Genomic DNA, 20024 nt, shown 5'->3' with positions numbered 1-20024 from the left:
GGTCGAGCAGTAGGCTTATCCAAGGAGTAGTGTTAAGCATTTGTTGTACATACACATAGACAATAAATGAGGTACACACACTCAGAGACAAATCCAGCCAATAGGTTTTTATATAGAAAAATATCTTTTCTTAGTTTATTTTAAGAACCACAGGTTCAAATTTAACATGTAATATCTTGTTCGAAAGGTATTGCAGGTAAGTACTTTAGGAACTTCAAATCATCAAAATTGCATGTATACTTTTCAAGTTATTGTCAAATAGCTGTTTCAAAAGTGGACACTTAGTGCAATTTTCACAGTTCCTGGGGGAGGTAAGTTTTTGTTAGTTTTACCAGGTAAGTAGGACACTTACAGGGTTCAGTTCTTGGTCCAAGGTAGCCCACCGTTGGGGGTTCAGAGCAACCCCAAAGTCACCACACCAGCAGCTCAGGGCCGGTCAGGTGCAGAGTTCAAAGTGGTGCCCAAAACACATAGGCTAGAATGGAGAGAAGGGGGTGCCCCGGTTCCGATCTGCTTGCAGGTAAGTACCCGCGTCTTCGGAGGGCAGACCAGAGGGGTTTTGTAGGGCACCGGGGGGGACACAAGTTGACACAGAAATTTCACCCTCAGCAGCGCGGGGGCGGCCGGGTGCAGTGTAGAAACAAGCGTCGGGTTTGTAATGGAAGTCAATGGGAGATCTAGGGATCTCTTCAGCGCTGCAGGCAGGCAAGGGGGGGATTCCTCGGGGAAACCTCCACTTGGGCGAGGGAGAGGGACTCCTGGGGGTCACTCCTCCAGTGAAAGTCCGGTCCTTCAGGTCCTGGGGGCTGCGGGTGCAGGGTCTCTCCCAGGCGTCGGGACTTTAGGTTCAAAGAGTCGCGGTCAGGGGAAGCCTCGGGATTCCCTCTGCAGGCGGCGCTGTGGGGGCTCAGGGGGGACAGGTTTTGGTACTCACAGTATCAGAGTAGTCCTGGGGTCCCTCCTGAGGTGTTGGATCGCCACCAGCCGAGTCGGGGTCGCCGGGTGCAGTGTGGCAAGTCTCACGCTTCTTGCGGGGAGCTTGCAGGGTTCTTTAAAGCTGCTGGAAACAAAGTTGCAGCTTTTCTTTGGAGCAGGTCCGCTGTCCTCGGGAGTTTCTTGTCTTTTCGAAGCAGGGGCAGTCCTCAGAGGATGTCGAGGTCGCTGGTCCCTTTGGAAGGCGTCGCTGGAGCAGGATCTTTGGAAGGCAGGAGACAGGCCGGTGAGTTTCTGGAGCCAAGGCAGTTGTCGTCTTCTGGTCTTCCGCTGCAGGGGTTTTCAGCTAGGCAGTCCTTCTTCTTGTAGTTGCAGGAATCTAATTTTCTAGGGTTCAGGGTAGCCCTTAAATACTAAATTTAAGGGCGTGTTTAGGTCTGGGGGGTTAGTAGCCAATGGCTACTAGCCCTGAGGGTGGGTACACCCTCTTTGTGCCTCCTCCCAAGGGGAGGGGGTCACAATCCTAACCCTATTGGGGGAATCCTCCATCTGCAAGATGGAGGATTTCTAAAAGTTAGAGTCACCTTAGCTCAGGACACCTTAGGGGCTGTCCTGACTGGCCAGTGACTCCTCCTTGTTATTCTCATTATTTTCTCCGGCCTTGCCGCCAAAAGTGGGGCCTGGCCGGAGGGGGCGGGCAACTCCACTAGCTGGAGTGTCCTGCTGGGTTGGCACAAAGGAGGTGAGCCTTTGAGGCTCACCGCCAGGTGTGACAATTCCTGCCTGGGAGAGGTGTTAGCATCTCCACCCAGTGCAGGCTTTGTTACTGGCCTCAGAGTGACAAAGGCACTCTCCCCATGGGGCCAGCAACATGTCTCGGTTTGTGGCAGGCTGCTAAAACTAGTCAGCCTACACAGATAGTCGGTTAAGTTTCAGGGGGCACCTCTAAGGTGCCCTCTGTGGTGTATTTTACAATAAAATGTACACTGGCATCAGTGTGCATTTATTGTGCTGAGAAGTTTGATACCAAACTTCCCAGTTTTCAGTGTAGCCATTATGGTGCTGTGGAGTTCGTGTTTGACATACTCCCAGACCATATACTCTTATGGCTACCCTGCACTTACAATGTCTAAGGTTTTATTTAGACACTGTAGGGGTACCATGCTCATGCACTGGTACCCTCACCTATGGTATAGTGCACCCTGCCTTAGGGCTGTAAGGCCTGCTAGAGGGGTGTCTTACCTATACTGCATAGGCAGTGAGAGGCTGGCATGGCACCCTGAGGGGAGTGCCATGTCGACTTACTCGTTTTGTCCTCACTAGCACACACAAGCTGGCAAGCAGTGTGTCTGTGCAGAGTGAGAGGTCTCCAGGGTGGCATAAGACATGCTGCAGCCCTTAGAGACCTTCCTTGGCATCAGGGCCCTTGGTACTAGAAGTACCAGTTACAAGGGACTTATCTGGATGCCAGGGTCTGCCAATTGTGGATACAAAAGTACAGGTTAGGGAAAGAACACTGGTGCTGGGGCCTGGTTAGCAGGCCTCAGCACACTTTCAATTGTAAACATAGCATCAGCAAAGGCAAAAAGTCAGGGGGCAACCATGCCAAGGAGGCATTTCCTTACATCCAGTCATTCCTAACTTGATTAGTGACTTTGAAGCCTCACCTCTGGTCCTTTTGCAGCATCTTTCCTATATCCTAGGTGCCTAACCTCATTTTCTTTATACTGGGCACTTTAGCGACCATTGTTTATACAGTGTTGAACTAAGTTTACTAAACTGTTTCTGGAGTAGCTCAACTAGTTTGTGTTATGCAGATTCAAGCTTACCACACTGACAGCTGTGGTTTAACCAGATTCTTCAGAATAAATTGTTTTGCTAATTCACAGTCAGGATTTCACTTCAGTTTAACCCTTTGCAATAAAAACGTGACTGACCTCTAACAGGTTCTCCGTAAATGCACTGCAACATGATACATTTTAAAAGTGAAATGTAAGAAAATATATACTAACCCTTTGTTGAAGAAGAACAAACTGTTGTTGGGCAGCTCTTTGAAACGATTGTGCTTTAGTATGCAGCTGAGGAGGAACAACTTCACTAGCACAGTACACTTAAAGGGAATGCTGCAGTTTCAGGAACGCTTTTTGTAATATGGTGTCCCTACTCCTGACACCTCATTGTGGCATTTTGTTACATTTGTTGCTCCTAATGACATTCTGAAGCATTGGACCGTTCCAGAAACTGTTAGATCAGTTTTCGGACTGGTGAATGCTGCCTGCCACTTTGCAAAGAACAACTTGAACACCTAAGCGCAGCAAAGGAGCAGTATAAACTAAGGCGAAACATCCTACATCTCTCACTGAAGACCCACAACAAAGGGAGGTCATTCTGACCCCTAAAAGAAAATGTAAGCCCTGACTCACACCACAGTTCCACCACGGTTCTGACTGCAAACATGTGCCTCCTCCAGCCTTGCAACATGGGAACTTCCTCTGTGATGAATCTTAAACGGTAGATAAGAGTTAAGAGGGCATGAAGAAGAAAAATGCAAATATACAACCACATGTCAAAACACAAACGAGAAAGTAAGAAATGCACTTAACCAATAAAGATAGATCAGGGCTCTAAAATGTTTGGTTAAATAATTTCCGACTCGTAAATGAGTCGCTATTGCGAGTCGCAAAACTCGGTCGTACAGCTGGCCCTAAATCCCCGCTTCAGCAGCCTCCATTTGGGACAGTCATTCTACGCTGTCAAGCATATAATTATGCAAACGTGCCATTGGAAATGGTAGACGCTAACCAGAAATTATTCTCAGCCTCAGAATTTGTGCTTGGCTTTCACTCTTTATCTGATACTATTCGGGTTATGACAACTTCCTGCTGAAGAAGTCAAGTTGCCTTTTAAAATAGGAAGGCATGGTTTGTTTTGTTCATTTTCTCACTTTGGATGGGACTAACATTTACAAAGTTATATCTTGAGGTTGGGTAACAGTAAATATCTGTTATTCTTGACCAATATGTCCTATGGGATGAATGTGTGCTTTACATATGCATGTTATTTTGAATGTTTGTTAGAGAATCGTGCTTGACGTAAGGCTTGAAATAATTTAGGGTATGAGATGGAGTTTATACCTGTAGGAAAATTATCTACAAAACTACATGGTATTATACTATTGTAATGGAAACCACTGCATTCCTAAGTGATCAAATCTCTATGAATGTCCAACAAGCAGCCCAACATTTTTTAATTATCCCTTAAAGTAACTAGACTCATTAAATACAAAGTTGGGTTGGTGAGTTAAACGCTCACAGCTGAGATCAGGGCAACTCCGTTCTGAGTTGGCTAGAATGAGTAACTTTTGGTTGGGTTGAAAAGCATATTAAAGTGTCAGTAGACCATTACATTTGTGATCGATGATAGAGATTTGTAGTAAAACTAAAAAGAGGTTTAGCAACGGTTGCAACAGTCTTGTAAAGATTGGTACAGGGCATGCCATTCTTCACTTGGAAAGACCCATTGGACAGCTTCTGGGCACTATTGCAGGGAGGGGAGACAGGGCTTTGCATCATATATGCGTGTCGGAGGTTGTCCTCAATACATTTTTTGGTATTCGATTTTGACTGAGTTTTCGTAAAGTCATGATTTGATGTGGAACTAGTTTGAGAGGTTGTCACCATGTGCCAGTTAATGTTTAAGACAGATTTCAATCTATTTACTGTACAAACGGTAAAGCAGCTTAATTGCCAGTGAGGATTGCTGTCGGATAATGATCGATATTTTAAAAGGGGAATTTGGAGAGGGCACTCCCTGTACTATGCTGCAGATGGCATTGTAGAAAAGTGCTCTGTCTTTTAGTTTTCTTTCAAAGTGACACACATGTCTGTTATAGCCACTTGAAGACACCATAGACACTAAAAACCTAGTCCCTGAGCATTTGCATGCCATTGTTCATGGAGTGTCAGTTTCATTTTTCTTAATTTTTACTAGCTGTTCAGTGCAGCCAGCACATGTACAAATAAAACTAATGAATGACAGGTATTGGCATCCTAATTTTGTATACCTTATCATCTACTCCAGGAAACGGTTTGAACAGCAGCAAAAAATGTTGGAGGAGGATAGAAAACGACGCCAATTTGAAGAGCAAAAGCAGAAGTTACGACTCTTAAGCAGTGTGAAGCCCAAGGTATTTTTGAATTATAAGTGTTCTCTACTTTTGTTTCTGCACTTCTCTGTTATGAACGTGTTTACTAGCAATGTGGCAACTGTAGCAGTCATTGAATACTTGGTCAAGCAGGTTTCTTATTTCTGGCAGACAATAGGATGTTCAGTTGCCAGGGATAAAGTCAGTTCATCCTACGAGTGCCTGGCAGAAAGGAGTGGGCATCGGCAGCACAGTATAGCAGCAATGACAACGTCACTAAAGTGGTTCAATTCCTGTCAAGAAACCGGTTCCAATTTGTAAAGATTGGAAACTTTCTCCTTAGAAACCCACTCCAGTTCTATTTGTTGTATCTGAGGGGTCTGAATTGTTCCCTTTATTCTTGGACCTTTGGGGGCCATTTTGGTGAAGCTTTTGATCTCTTCTCACAGACCATGCTCGGCTGTATTTAAGGATCAAACTAATAACAGCTAACACACTCTAATCACTTATCTTACCAAGATTGTGAATGGCCCAAATGAGCCTAAGCCTAAATCCACTGAAAAATGAGTGCCTTCTCTTCTCACCTGATCAGAAAAAGAACTTTCAAATATTAGTCCAATCCACTATCAACCCTGAGGCTTTCTTTAGTGATTGTCACCACTAACCGTGACTCTCTGGGTGTTACCTTAGACACTGTGCTACATCTTGTCTCACATATCATGGTAATGCTAAAGTTGTGTGAAGTTGCGTCCCATCGCCATAGTGCATCATTTATTTCCAACTCAAGCCTTAATGTAGTAGCACAGCATTCTAGCCCAAGCTGTTCATTTTCATGAATGATCACCATTTCGGAATGCCCTCCTGGCTCTCATTAGACTTTTAAATTTTGCATCCTGTTCAAAAGAAGTCTCAAAACAAGATAACGCATGGTGCTTATTTTTTGCAGATTTTCTTAATGACAATAAATGTGTATACACTAGAATATTTTCACAAATGTTGATGGTTTTTGGTTGATTCTTTCAGACACAACTCTCCAACAGTATTGATCACAAAGTCCTAATTTATCAAAAGGCCTTTATGTCTGTTGTTTCCCAGTGTGTTTGCTGGTGTTTTCCTTTCTGCTGTCTTCAAATCTCTGAATCTCATGTACTTTCACCCCCTACGCTGCCAGGCCTTTCCCCCCCACAGGTGCCAGGCCTTTTTTTGGCTACTTGGGGCAGTTCGCGCTTAGGCCCTCATAACTTTTTGTCCACATAAGCTACCCACGCCAAATTTGTTTTCAACATCCTAGGGATTCTAGAGGTACCCAGAGTTTGTGGGTTCCCCTGGAGGAGACCAAGAAATTAGCCAAAATACAACAAACTTTTTTTTTTTTTTTAAACAATGGGGAAAAAAGGGTTGCAGAAGAAGGCTCGTGGTTATTTCCCTGAAAATGGCATCAACAAGTGTTTACGGTGCTAAAATCACCATCTTCCTAGCTTTCAGGAACAGGCAGACTTGAATCAGAAAACCACATTTTTCAATTCAATATTTGCATTTTACTGCGACATACCCCATTTGTACTATTTTTGTGCTTTTATCCTCCTTTCAGTTAGTGACAGAAATGGGTGTGAAACCAATGCTGGATCCCAGACAGCTAAACATTTCTGAAAAGTAGACAGAATTCTGAATCCAGCAAGAGGTCATTGTGCAGATCCTCCAAGGTTTTCCTCCAGGAAATAACAGCTGAAGTAAAAAAAAAAAGAAAAAAATAAATAGAAATGCAGGTGAAAAAAGCCATTTCTCTCCATGTTTTAGTCTGTAACTTTTTCCTGCGATGTCAGATTTTGAAAAGCAATATACCGTTACGTCTGCTGGACTCTTCTGGTTGCGGGAATATATATTGGCTTGTAGGTTCATCAAGAACCCTAGGTACGCAGAGCCAATAAAGGAACTGCACCTTTCATTGGGTTTTCATTGTATACCGGGTATACAGCAATTCATTTGGTGAAATATAAAGAGTGAAAAATAGGTATCAAGGAAACCTTTGTATTTCCAAAATGGGCACAAGATAAGGTGTTGAGAAGCAGTGGTTATTTACACATCTCTGAATTCCGGTGGTCCTGTACTAGCATGTGAATTACAGGGCATTTCTCAATCAGATGTTTTTTTTTACACACTGTCTTATATTTGGAAGGAATTAATGTAGAGAAAGACAAGGGGCAATAAGACTTGTTCTACTATTCTGTGTTCCCCCAAGTCTCCTGATAAAAATAGTACCTCACTTGTGTGGGTAGGCCTAATGCCCGCGACAGGAAACGCAAAAGGGAGACATCACATTTTTACATTGAAATCGGATGTGTTTTTGGAAAGTGCCTAGCTGTGGATTTTGGCCTCTAGCTCAGCTGGCACCTAGGGAAAGCTACTAAACCTGGACATTTCTGAAAACTAGAGACCTAGGGGAATTTGGAATGGGGTGACTTATGGGGCTCTCACCAGGTTCTATTACCCAGAATCCTTTGCAAACCGCAACATTTGGCCAAAAAAACCTATTTTCCTCATATTTCGGTGATGGAAGGTTCTGGAATCTGAGGGGAGCCACAAATGTCCTTCCATCCAGCATCCCCCCGCAAGTCTCCCAATAAAAATGGTACCTCATTTGTGCGGGTAGGCCTAGTGCCCACGACAGGAAATGCCCCAAAACACAACATGGACACATCACATTTTCCCAAAGAAAACCGACTTGTTTTGAGCAAAGTGCTTAGCTGTGGATTTTGACCTCTAGCTCAGCCGGCACATAAAAATTCTAGCAAACCTGGACACTGAAAACTTGACACCTAGGGGAATTCCGAATGGGGTGACTTGTGGGGCTCTCACCAGGTTCTGTTACCCACAATCCTTTGCAAACCTCATAATTTGGCAAAAAAACACTTTTTCCTCACATTTCGGTGATTAAAAATTCTGGAATCTGAGGGGAGTCACAAACTTCCTTCTACCTAGTGTTCCTCCATGTCTCCTGATAAAAATGGTACCCCACTTGTGTGGGTAGGCCTAGTGCCCGCAACAGGAAATGCCCCAAAACACAATGTGCACACATCGAAATGATCTATTACAAAACTACCTGTTTTTGCAAGGGGGGGGGAAGCACCTGTGTTTTTGGTCCCAGGTGTCCCAGGTGCAAACTTACCAAACCCAGGCATTTTTAGAGTCGAGCACCAAAGCACTCTGTCCCTGTTGTTATCTCTCCACGGGCTTGTAACCACGCCCATCACTTTGGTTGGTTCGTGGGCTTGCCTTTTTAAAATTAGCGTGATTTCATTTGTGAACGACATGCATACGTCATGCGTTTTCCGGTGTTTAACCCTCCTCCAGTGCACCTGCCAACTACTGAAAACATAAAAGGGAGGTAGTGAATGGTATCTATCGCACATCAAGAACGTTGTCCACAGTGGTGAGTAGTAAAGAGTGGGAAATGGTTGGTGCGTGTGATCAGGTGCCCCACTACCAAATAGGCACCGTAAAGTGTATCAAGTACACAACATGAAATGAACAAAGAAAACCACCGCACTCATATAGCGTATTGCTCAGTTATAATAGATATGCAAATTGAATGTAGTAAATTCAGAAAGTAAGTAATGCAGAGTCCTTTGTTGAGTTCCAGTAGATCCTTTAATTGGACTGTGGTCGTCACTTCACAGTTCAATCCAAATAGGTATAGCCAGTAACATCCAAATAGATACAGCCGACACGTGTTTCGTCACACCTGTGACTTGATCAAGGCTACAGAAACTGTAAATGAGTGGTAAATCCCAGGAGTACGTATGAGACGTATCGGGGAAGTCTGTGAATACTGGTGTCAAGTGTATATCCGAGTCATTGAAGGTTCGTAGGTACCAGGGAAAGTGTCCCCAGGGGTGTAAATCGACAGTAATCAATGTACAGCCCCAGGTAAGGAAGAGGCGTGGACCTTGGTAAGTCCGAGCGAACAAAATGTTCAGACGACAGTCCGGAGTGGTGCCGTCACATCTTTTTGTAGCACAGGTTTTGCAAGTACCTACAAGTTCTGTGGGTAAAGGCTTTAGAAATTTCGTAGGATTTAAAACCCCTTGAATATCTTCCCGAACAAATTCACACAGATCTTTCTCTACATGCATAATCCAAAATATTTACACAACCTCTGAATAAAGTAAAATGCCCTTTCAATGAGTCCACGTACAAAATATGACGTTGATGGAAGGTCACTTAATGGGACTGATCTCTTTAACTCACTGTACCGAAGACTGTCAAATGTGTGACAGTCAGAACTCGTTTTCTACACACGTACAAGGTACTTTTCTGCGTCTTTAATGTCACATTAGTCTGTCTCAGCAAATCCTTTCAGAAACTTCACAGGTTCATCAGTTAAAGTTCCAAGCTCTGTTCCAGTTTTGCTCATAGTTTCATCACCGTAAGAATATGTGCCTTGATAAGAACACTGGGCATCTCTAGGTCAAGTTTCTTGTACAGAATATGAAGTAGGAATTAGTGTTTTTTCTTTCCTGTTTATAACATATTCATAACACTGATAACCCTTTACTTATGAGCATTGCAACAAGCACAAAAATATCGGTCTCATTTGACAGTACAATGTCTCAGTTGGAACCATTTTGAACAGCCCACTCAACATGTGGCACAACACGAAGGTCGCCTTCCGCCAATAACAATATGGCCCGTACCTTTTGAATATATCTCTGCAGGCTCCAACTCCTCACTGACAGTCATTATACTTGCAATAATTGGAACGTCTGTGTTCACTGATCAGTGATGTTTTGGTGAGTTAACATCTCCAAGTTCATCTTGTTTGATGTTGATGACCAGAATTTATCATGTTGCACAGGTTTAGGTGCTGTATTTTTGTGCAAGCAAGGTTTATTGTTCCATGTGTAGATATTCGTCCGATTCCCTCACATTCTTTGACAGATAGTTCAAGATAATTGTCCGAGACAATGTGCAGTTCTTTCAAGGTGCACACTGACTTTGATATCTGTAGAAGAGTCTGAACGACCTCTCCGAAGTTTTGCATGGATGAAATCTTGACCATTCACAATTGTGATCATATAGTCCACAACAACACCAGTTTTGAATGAGGACACCTTTTCAAATTGAAATTCTTCAGGTGAGTTTTTTCATTTCTTTTCTTCAAGCTCTTTTAAGAGTTTGTGCTTCACTGTTTTGGTTGCAGCATCTCCATCAAATAATGCATTTGCTGGAAGAAGATCATGCGATCATCCTCTCTTTCCCACAAGTTCGTGGTGAGGAACAGTTTCACGTTGGCCCATTAATTTTGAATTTGTCATCTCTCTGAAAACATTGCAAATAGAAAGGACTTTGTGGTAAACTAGCTGTCATTGAGCAACATATTCACTTGTACGTGTCAGACCAACAATTCCCTTGGAGCTTTTCTGTGATCTCTGGATCCTCTTTTCCAGTTTCATAACTGGAGCCACACCATTGAACCTTCCCTATCTGTCTTCCACCACAAAATGTCTTTGGATGAATTTTCTGTACAGGTATGATTTTTCCACCTCTAGCTTCTTCACAGTTTTCAGTTACCAGAACTCATAGCTCAGGTAATTTATGCAATCGAATTCGGGAAACACAGTAATCAGTGTCTCCACAGTCTTCATGTGCAACTCCCAATCACCTTCCCGATCAGCATTTACCAAGTTTTTCACTAGAGCTATCATGTGTAAAACATTTCCTCAGTACTTGCAAAGTTCAGATTTTTCTTCACTTTCTTTGACAAACTCTACAAACTTGGTTTTCTGTTTTTGAACTTAGTGTATTGAACATTGTGTGACTTTGCATTATATCTTTTGAAAGAAGTGTCCCCTGTGCCTTGTTTACTTCAGAGATAAGATATGGAAAATCTTGTTTGTCATTCCTGTTTCAGAAAGTGTTCCAATTCAGTGTTTCTGTAGCCTCAGAAATGATGAGCATACCTTGTAACAAACAAACATAATGAGTTCCGCTCAATAATGTCTGGACAGTTGTGCTTCCAAAGATTCTAGCCTCAATGCATCGTCTATGGCACATCCACTGAGATAACTTCCTACACACTGCAACACATCTTCTGTCATGTAGAAAACACCCATCATTGGATAAAGATCATCCAATTCTACTGGATTGCTCATAAAAATGTCAACTACAATACAGAAAAGATCATCGTAGAAAATAGGCAGGATAGGCTGGTCTTCCAGCTGAGCATGCACATTTTGGAAATTCTTTTGGAGTTGTGTATACTGTTGTGTAGTTTGTGACTGGAGATGGTATTACTGGTAAAAATCCAACCATCTTCAGTGGGGACGTATTTTGGGACATCAGAGTATGAATTCAAGCCCTTTTCTTCATCCTTCAGTCCGCACCAAATAAGCGATATGATAAATTCAGTTAAATTAGCTTTGCGGACCGCAGCATCAGCTAGAAGAAGATCCATGTCTTTAACCACTTTGAAACTTTCCGGTAGACTGAGATGTATTGGTGGCTTGTAGTGATTTTGCACACGTTGGCAAGGCAATTGGTGTATACGTTTGCAGCTTTGTTTGTTTATGCCTACAGCTGACACAGCTTGTTTTCCAGCAGCTACTTCATTCGTACAGTCTTGAAAAGCATCATGGCAGTATCATGTGTGCTGGATTTTCCAGACAAAGAACTGTCTTCAAAATTATCAAGAGTAGCAATTAAAAATCCTTTCCTGGTAAAGTGGCTTGGAAGTGGTGTGCTGTCTGATTCACAAGATTTTACGTCATGTGCTGCTAGCAAGTTACTGCTCCGTACTGTGTCATTATAATTTGTTGATACACCAATCCTGTTTATTGAAGTGATTAGCTCTCTCATTTTGCACTTGTCATAGATTGCGTGGACAGTCATCGCGTACCAGAGATTTCCTTTTGCCGTGATGTAATTAATAAAACTCGATTTGGAAAAGAAAGTACATTTGCACAGGATAAGTCTATCGGTTAATGGGATTGTCTTCCACTTCTTTGCTTAAATCTTCAAAGCCATCATCAATGTTGTTGACTTCTGTTCAGAACTCAAGAACTTTAGTTTGTAACAGTTTTGCTTTGCTGATATTAAACAATGATGTAAACATTTTAAAAACAAAATCAGGCATTATTGTTGAATCCCATTATTTGTGGAGCTCTAGGCATCACAAAATTAGTCACTAACTCCAAAATCTAAATCTTTTAGGACATTTCTTAAAATGGTTCCTGCTGATTTTACTACATCCTGTGATCTTATTTTGGTAGCAAGAACTTCAGGAGTCACATTAGCTGAGAACATCATAAGTGGCTCATTCTTTTTGTTAGACCTACACAAATGAATTCAGTCGTACATTCTCGCCAGAAAAATCTTAATTTCATTATTATAGATTAATACATGTTCATCAGTGTTGACCATTATTTCTCTGATCTCACGGAGTGTGAACCCGTAGCCAGCACTCGAGTGGCTTTAAAACTTCATTTGCTTTTTCCAAAGAGTGCAAACTTAACTGAAGGCTGCCAGTTATGTTGCTGCTGGGAGCTGGCAGTTATGTTGCTGCTTTCTGCTATTTTTGACAGATTTTTTCCAGGCTTTTTCCATTGTATACAACTCCTAGCACTTGTTGTTACAATGATAAAATATTTGATCCTCTTCACCCATCAGTTTCATTCTTTTGTGAACTTCATCTTGCCGTATTTTTTGTGCAGCATCTTGAGCTCTTTACTATCCAGCCGCAGTGGATGTTAGCTTTTATTGTGGATTATTTTGGCAAATAACACATTTATCTTTGTTGAAGGAGTCCTCAGATCTTGTAGTTAGCAACACTCTGTCAGGAGGTAAATATCCTCTGCAAACATCTGTACAGGTTTTGAAACTGGATTTACCATCATTAATGCAAGCCAATCGCACTGCATTTCTTTAGAGGGCTCGCCCGAATAGTAAAGGCTGTGGATTAATGAATTGTAAATAGCTGTCTAAATGACTTATAACTATGGATGCAAATCTTGCTTTAGTGATGGACAGTCCTCTTTCACAGATCCATGTTCTGTGCAGTAAACTGGCAGTCAAAGGGACTGTGCTGCAGGAGGTTCAGCATATTTGTCCAGTTAACAAAATGGACTTGAAAACATGTTGCCCATGACTCCAAACAATATGTCCTAGTCATTGGGCAGTAAGAATTCCACAGTACAACAGTACTAGCTGTGAGCCACAGTGCTCTGTAACCTAAGCATGTTATCTCTTTAATTTCTATGGACATAGATTTTAGTGGGAGACCACTCAGCCAGAAACAGATAAGTGACCTCAACATGTGAGTTTTTTCTTTTCATCACTTAGCACAACCTGCTGTACTGTTTACTCTGCAGTTTTCTTGTAGGAACTGCATCACCGCCAGCATTAGGTTTGTCCCTCATTTTACCCTTCAGGGAGTGCATCGAATGAGCGCTTACATCTTTTCCATGATTGCTCTAGGTTCTTTCAGGACACCTTCCCAATAGTGTTTTGGATACCTAGCAAGAGGGATACAATACATTCACACTCCCTCTAGGTGAGGGAAGATCTGTTGGGGTCTCTAATTTTGATTCTGACTAACTTGTAGAATGAATGAGGTAGAATTTTCTAGGGTTATATACTCCAGATACTTGAGGACACCATTTTCAGTGTTCCCCCACAGCCAATCGGACCCCTCTGCTATTTAAAGTTGCGTGATTGCTGGACACTCATGTGAGTCCCAGGAACCAAACCGTCCAAATGTACCAAGTTTTTGAACCTTAGTTTCTCAAAAACTACTGAATGGATTACGCCAAATCATAAAAACATGCTTTCTGCACCAAGATCTAGTTTTCTGCCACATTTGGTGTAATTTCTGTTCAGCTGTTTTCATGATATCACTGTTCAGTTGTCTTATGGAAAAGTGCACAGGGAAATTGCATTTTGGTACCACCATTTTTCTCTGCTCTTTTGATGGATCACTCCGAAACCTTCCAGGAAGGAGCTGAGGTGGATGAACTTTTTCTTTGGGTGGGGGAAGGGGAATTTTTGTTATGATTTGTAAAATGGGACCTACGTTATTAGCAAGTCAAAGAACACTCTTCCTGTGAGCTATATATGTGTTGTGTTTTAGTTGGTTATACAAACACACTAATGCCTTTCTGTGTAAAGTTTGATGTTTAATACGTCCCATGAGTTCAGGATTTACTTATGTTACCTGATAAATTGGCGTTACCCCAGAGTTTTAATCAGTGTTTGAACTTTGTGCTAAACCCACCACAACAATTTCAAATCATCAAAACAAGTTATTTGCTGTACTAGAGTCCATTAGTCAATTGTGTTAGTCGGTAACCATAACAAAGTCCGACCACTTTAGAAGATTCCTAGCTTTTCAAGAGCTGTGGGCTAAAATTGTTTGTTTTCAGTGCACTTTCTTTTTTAATCTCTGTTTCAGGCCGGTGAGAAAAGTAGAGATGATGCATTGGAAGCCATTAAAGGTAACCTGGATGGATTCTCCAGAGACGCGAAAATGCATCCTACTCCTGTGGCCCATCCAAAAAAGCCAGGTACGATATTGAAATTCTGAGTACTGCAGCTTGGTGCTAGTGTATGGTCTTGCTTTATACTTGCTGCCCTTTCGTGACAAAACAAAATTAGAGCTTCTCTATCAGTGTGCCAGTACGAAGGTGGAATTAATTTCTTATGGAGGTTGTATCTTTTTAGGTTGAGACTATCGGACAGAGCAACTCTCTGGTTGCAAAATACCTATTGTGGGCTTATCAAGACCTTGCAGTCACCCCTCTGCTTAGCATTGGTTGGATTTATTCGAACTATGAATTTCTTGCTTCACATTCGATTGCTTTCCCTGTCCCAGCTTGCCAGAATTTTGTTTGTTCCTCTCTGAGTAGCACAGCGTCTTTACCATCTCTCGGGCTGGCTTGCTTCCACCCTTCCACTACTCACTTTCAGGATACTTTTGTTTGGCCTACCATTGCATGAGAGTGTATGAATTTTCCAGCTCTGATCCCTCTAGTCCTTCTGCAGCCCCAAAAAACTGCCCAACCTGCTGTCTCCCTCGTGTGCTGCAAACTCTGACTTGTTTGCTTCTTCCCCTTGTCAAACTCCCCAATGCTAAGTGTTGCGTTATCCTTCGCATGCTTCCCCTCCATCTCTCTGTGTTGCTTCTCCCTCGTCTGCTGCTTTTCCTCTGCTGCACCAGCTCTACATTGCTTCCCATTGCTTCCCACCACACCCAATCAGAGTTGGTTCCCCACCTGCTCAGTGTTTTTTTAATTTATTTATTTATTTATTTTGGAGGGCCAGCAAGGGAAATGCTGCCGAACCTTTTGCCTTAGTGTTTCTGCACAGGTACAATTTCTTAGTTGTTTTTCTTTTTGTATTTACCCATCTACTTTGGATCAGTAAATCATTTTTTTTTTAAAAGACACCCAAATCACTACATAAGCATGCATGCATGATGACATGTGCGTGCACCTACAAACTAATGTGGCTAGTCATTCCTTTGTGTCTTTTATTTATTTATGTTTGGCCATGCTGCACAGCATCTTGCCGATGCACTATGGCATTACCAAAACGCATTAGATCACAAAGGTGAGGCCTATTTTCTTTGCCAATGCTTATTTTTTCATGTCACCTTTACTGCTGTTAGCTATAGTCCAAGACATTGAAGTGTGCATGCATAGAATGTAATGTTTGTGTGTTTTGTAGGGGAATGAAAATATCATTAATGATTTAGGTTTTTTCACCAAAAACCTAACTACATGAATAAAAAGCTGTGTCGCAGGCACTCTCGTAGTAGACTAGGAACTTTGCCAAAACAATCAACATATGTAGAAATACAAATTATTCCTATTGGAGTTGCATGTTACAGGCATGGATTATAAAATGAACCAGGTTCCCATTGTGGATTTTTAAAGCTGAGTGAAGTTGACATTTAAAATGTTATTTCCTTTTTGAGCGGTTTAGTGTGCGTCACCAAGCCTTTGGAACTGTGCAATCTCAAAATCTCAGTTTAAGCATGATGTAGTATCAGATCTGTAAAGTAGTGAATAGATAATATACAGTCAATTTCCATCTCAATTCCACTCATGAAAGGAAAAAAGTTCTATTGAGCATACATTGTATCATTTTTTTTGCTGTCTGATCTTGTCTTTCTACGGGTCAGTTCATTATAAGTAACCCCTTGTATAGGCTTTATGTGCCTTTATGTTATCCACCCTCCTGCACACCCCTTCAGCAGAGCACAAGGGGGGGGGTCCAACCACAGTGTACTTTAAAGGAAGACTGTTAAGTACTGGGCTATGGAGACGCTGATATTTGTTTGGTCCAGCAGAGATTCTAGAAAGGGGCATATAGCTTTTTACTCCTGCTCCAGAGGCTAGAGTCCATCTGTCCTCTATCATTGATTCTCTCTGCTCAAAATTCACTCAATGAACCAGATTTGGGTTCCTTTATTTCTCTCTGTGTATGTTGGTGAGGTTTGGCAGGCGTCACGTTTGTGTGTATTGTTTTACACTCTTGGTAGTTTATGTAAACATTGTCCTCTCTGATGATATGATGATTGTAACAACATATGGAAGATCCTATCCAGAATGCCTCATGTCTGTGACAACCTACTTGAAATGTTTCTCGGTAAAACCATGAATTTGTCTGTTCTGGTTTAGGGAATCCACAGTTGTATCCTGTAAGACGTATGCAGTGTTAGAGGTTAATGAGTGCCCCAAACCTGTTTTGCTGCCTGGACAGCTTTTTCATAGATATTATGCCTTTATTTGGTATAATATCTTTGTGTCCTCGCATCCCACTGACAATCTGTTGCCTCTCATTTATGTTGTACATAGAAAGCTATCTTATGATTGGAGAGACCCTAATGATAAAATCTACATGACCTCTTATTTTTGTCTCCCTTATTCTCTGTTATTCTCTCTCTCTCCCACTCCCCTTCTCTCCCTCTCTCCCTCCCTCCAGTCCCCATCCATTAGTATTGGTCTTTCAGAACTAGACAGCATGTTTGTCTGGACTTGAAAAGAAGTTGTGCAACATGTCGGTCTTCGTTGTTCTGCTCTCTTCAAGACTAGGATCAAGTCTAGGAGTTGTAAAAGCCCCTATGCTGGGCTCTGTTGGAACAATTGAAGCTGCATTGCCCTCTGCTCTAGAAGCCAAGGGGCTACCTCCTTACTAAGAGCAAGAAAATCCCTCATCTAATTAAAACTTGCATTTCGGATAACTTGAGTGGAAGATACTGACCTGGAGCAGCAAGTTCTATGCAGCCCAGATGTCCTCCTGTGAGAAGCATCTGTGACTGTATTGCTGACAAGTTGAGTGACTGAAGGACTGCACCTGTTGGTGAGCCTTCACTTCTGTATAAACACCTGATTTTATGGGAGCTAATACCAACTTTTCACTGCAGCCCAAGAGGTGCATGATGGATTCCCTTTTCACACCAAGTCTTGGGGTATATCCCATTGACTGGTGATAGTCGTCATCGTTGATGGGATCATTTGAATTATATATTTGTGTTCGTGAGTTATAATAGTTTAAAGCAGACGTAGGATGCTAATCCAAAACTACTGTTTCCCCAGTTACTGGTATGAACCAATGGGTCCAGAGCGTGCTTCTCTCTGAAATTGCTAGCTTCAATAGCCTTTTATGGGATCTAGGTCTCTGAAAGTCGGTAATTAATTGGGACTGTGTTGTGTGCTATTGGTTTCAGTTCCATTACTAGGAGTCTTAAATCCGGGAATATTGATTTTGGGGACCTGTAATGTTTCTACCCTTGAACTGCATGCAGTCACCACTCCTCATATTTTTAAATTTTTTAATTTTTCTATATTTCTTTATTGCATTTATACTTCAAAGTTGACATAGTACAGTATAAAGGCACGTGTGGTCCATGTGTTTGCGTGTAACTTCAATTCACAATAATAAACATACACGAAGGGAAAGGCGCAGGCAAATCATGTCTATGCACTTACAATGCAGAATAAGTATAGTTTTTATACAGATTATAGGTACTCGGCAAGTTGTCACCACACATCCAGTTTATTTGGCTTTCTTGCGACGCATCTGCCTCGGCAAGTTGTCACCACACATGCAGTTTATTTGGCTTTCTTGCGATGCATCTGCCTCCAAGTTGAAGGGAGTGTCTATCTGTTCTGCCCATGTATTCAGATATGTGGCATGCTAGATTATATGCATGCTATCACAATTCTGCATCGCTTAGAGTAGGGGGATCAGAATTGAGCAACGCAGGCACCAATGGATTGCCGAGGTCCGTTAACATTAGTTCCCATTGTGACGCAAGAGGGTACTTGCATAGTCCCAACACTTCCTCGCGCTGAAGAGCTGTGCACTCTGCTCTTGCCCAGACAGTGAGCGATCGCACCAATGCTTCATGTTCTGGCGGTTCAGGAGACCGCCATTTACGGGTGATAAGGCGCTTGGCCACTAAAAATCCTAGATCCAGAAGACAGGATGTTGCTCTCAGTTTTTTTGCCCCTAGGGAACAATCCCAGAGTGCATGTCTATCATGTCTGTGGCAAGGGTCAGTCTACACAGTGCGCTAAGCTCGCTAGAATCAAAGACCAGTAGTGGCTCAGAGTGGGGCAAGACCACACCATGTGCAGGAAGTCCGCCCCCAGGTTTTGACAGCACGGGCAAGCAGCATCTATACGGTTAAAATATCTGTTAATTTTCTCGGGTGTGAGATAGGCTCTTTGAACTACATAATATTGTATGAGGCGAAATCGCACATTGCGTGGGACTTATATCGGGGTTTCTAATATGGTCGCCCATTCCTTGTCCGTGAAAGGTCCCCACCTATCTTCCTCCCATCACACTCGGAGGGCCACAAGTGGGCCAATGTATGTGTATGCAAAGAGTCCGCCAACCAGCGTATTAAATGCCTCCCTTATTACATGCAGGTACTGTCATGTGTAATGTACCTGGGGTTCCCTTGCGAGGTCACCCCATGCACATTGCAAGGCATGACTAAGAGAGCTCTACAATAGAAAGGTACCTGAGTGCAGACCAGTGGCTTCCATCAGTGTGCAATGAGTGTGAAGGGTGCCGTCGGTGTAGAGATCCCCTAGGCTATATATTCCTGCTTCATGCCAGGCAGCTAGTTCTGCAGATGTCGTGGTACATGTGCTGCGTGGTGTCCCTAATAGTGGCATAGCTGGCGCAGAGGGTGTGATGTCCCTGGTTAGGTAACAGCACCTATGGTAGCAGCAGTATGCTAGGTTCAGTAACATGGGTGCTGGAGTGGCTGATTTAGCACAGGGATGGAATAAAGAAGCAATTTACAATGTGTCCACGCTGGAAGGACAGTGGCCGGGTCCACCAATTGTCATGATGAGAACCAACTTTAGTGGAACAGATTTAGTGGGCGATAAAGTCTAGATAGGGCTACCCTATGGTGGGAGGTGTGCCAGAATAAATTACAGATCTCTCGCTCCATAGATCGGAAAAAGGAAGCTGGGACATATAGTGGTAAGTTCACAAAATAATATAACAGCCTCAACAGCGCTATCATTTTAACAAGGGCTACCCTACCCATGACTGATAGTGGCAGCGTCTTCCAGAATGCCATCTGCTGACGCAAGTTCGACACAGCACATGTCCGATTTCCATCAAACAGATCAGTATCTGCGTGATATACCTGTATGCCAAGATATCTGAAGGTGCTGGATTGCCACGTTAGGCCAGGGGCTATCGATGTGAGGTCTGGGGCAAGCACAGCTGACTACAATGGGAAAACACAAGACTTGGCCCAATTTACTCGTAAGCCAGACATCCTAGCATGCGCATTGAATAATGGTATTATATCGCTGGGGAACACCACTATATCTCAAATGTACACTAGAAGGTCGTCCGCATATAAAGAGGCTGCATGGTTTCCATCACCCAGTGGGATGCCACAGGAGCGCTCTATTGC

At 42.6% G+C, this 20024-nt stretch overlaps 1 protein-coding gene across 9 annotated transcripts in view; it reads left to right on the top strand.

The window, feature by feature from the left end:
• Positions 1–20024, top strand: part of SYNRG (synergin gamma) — a 361082-nt gene that overhangs the window by 51630 nt on the left and 289428 nt on the right. For all 9 annotated transcript variants that reach the window (XM_069226579.1, XM_069226585.1, XM_069226584.1 and 6 more), the window contains 2 exons: positions 5014–5119; positions 14523–14634. In XM_069226579.1, coding sequence (XP_069082680.1) covers positions 5014–5119; positions 14523–14634 — 218 coding nt within the window. The remainder of the gene's footprint in view (positions 1–5013; positions 5120–14522; positions 14635–20024) is intronic.

Source organism: Pleurodeles waltl, chromosome 3_2 (genome assembly GCF_031143425.1).
Source record: "Pleurodeles waltl isolate 20211129_DDA chromosome 3_2, aPleWal1.hap1.20221129, whole genome shotgun sequence".
Taxonomy (NCBI): domain Eukaryota; kingdom Metazoa; phylum Chordata; class Amphibia; order Caudata; family Salamandridae; genus Pleurodeles; species Pleurodeles waltl.
This window is presented reverse-complemented; position numbering and strand designations above follow the sequence as displayed.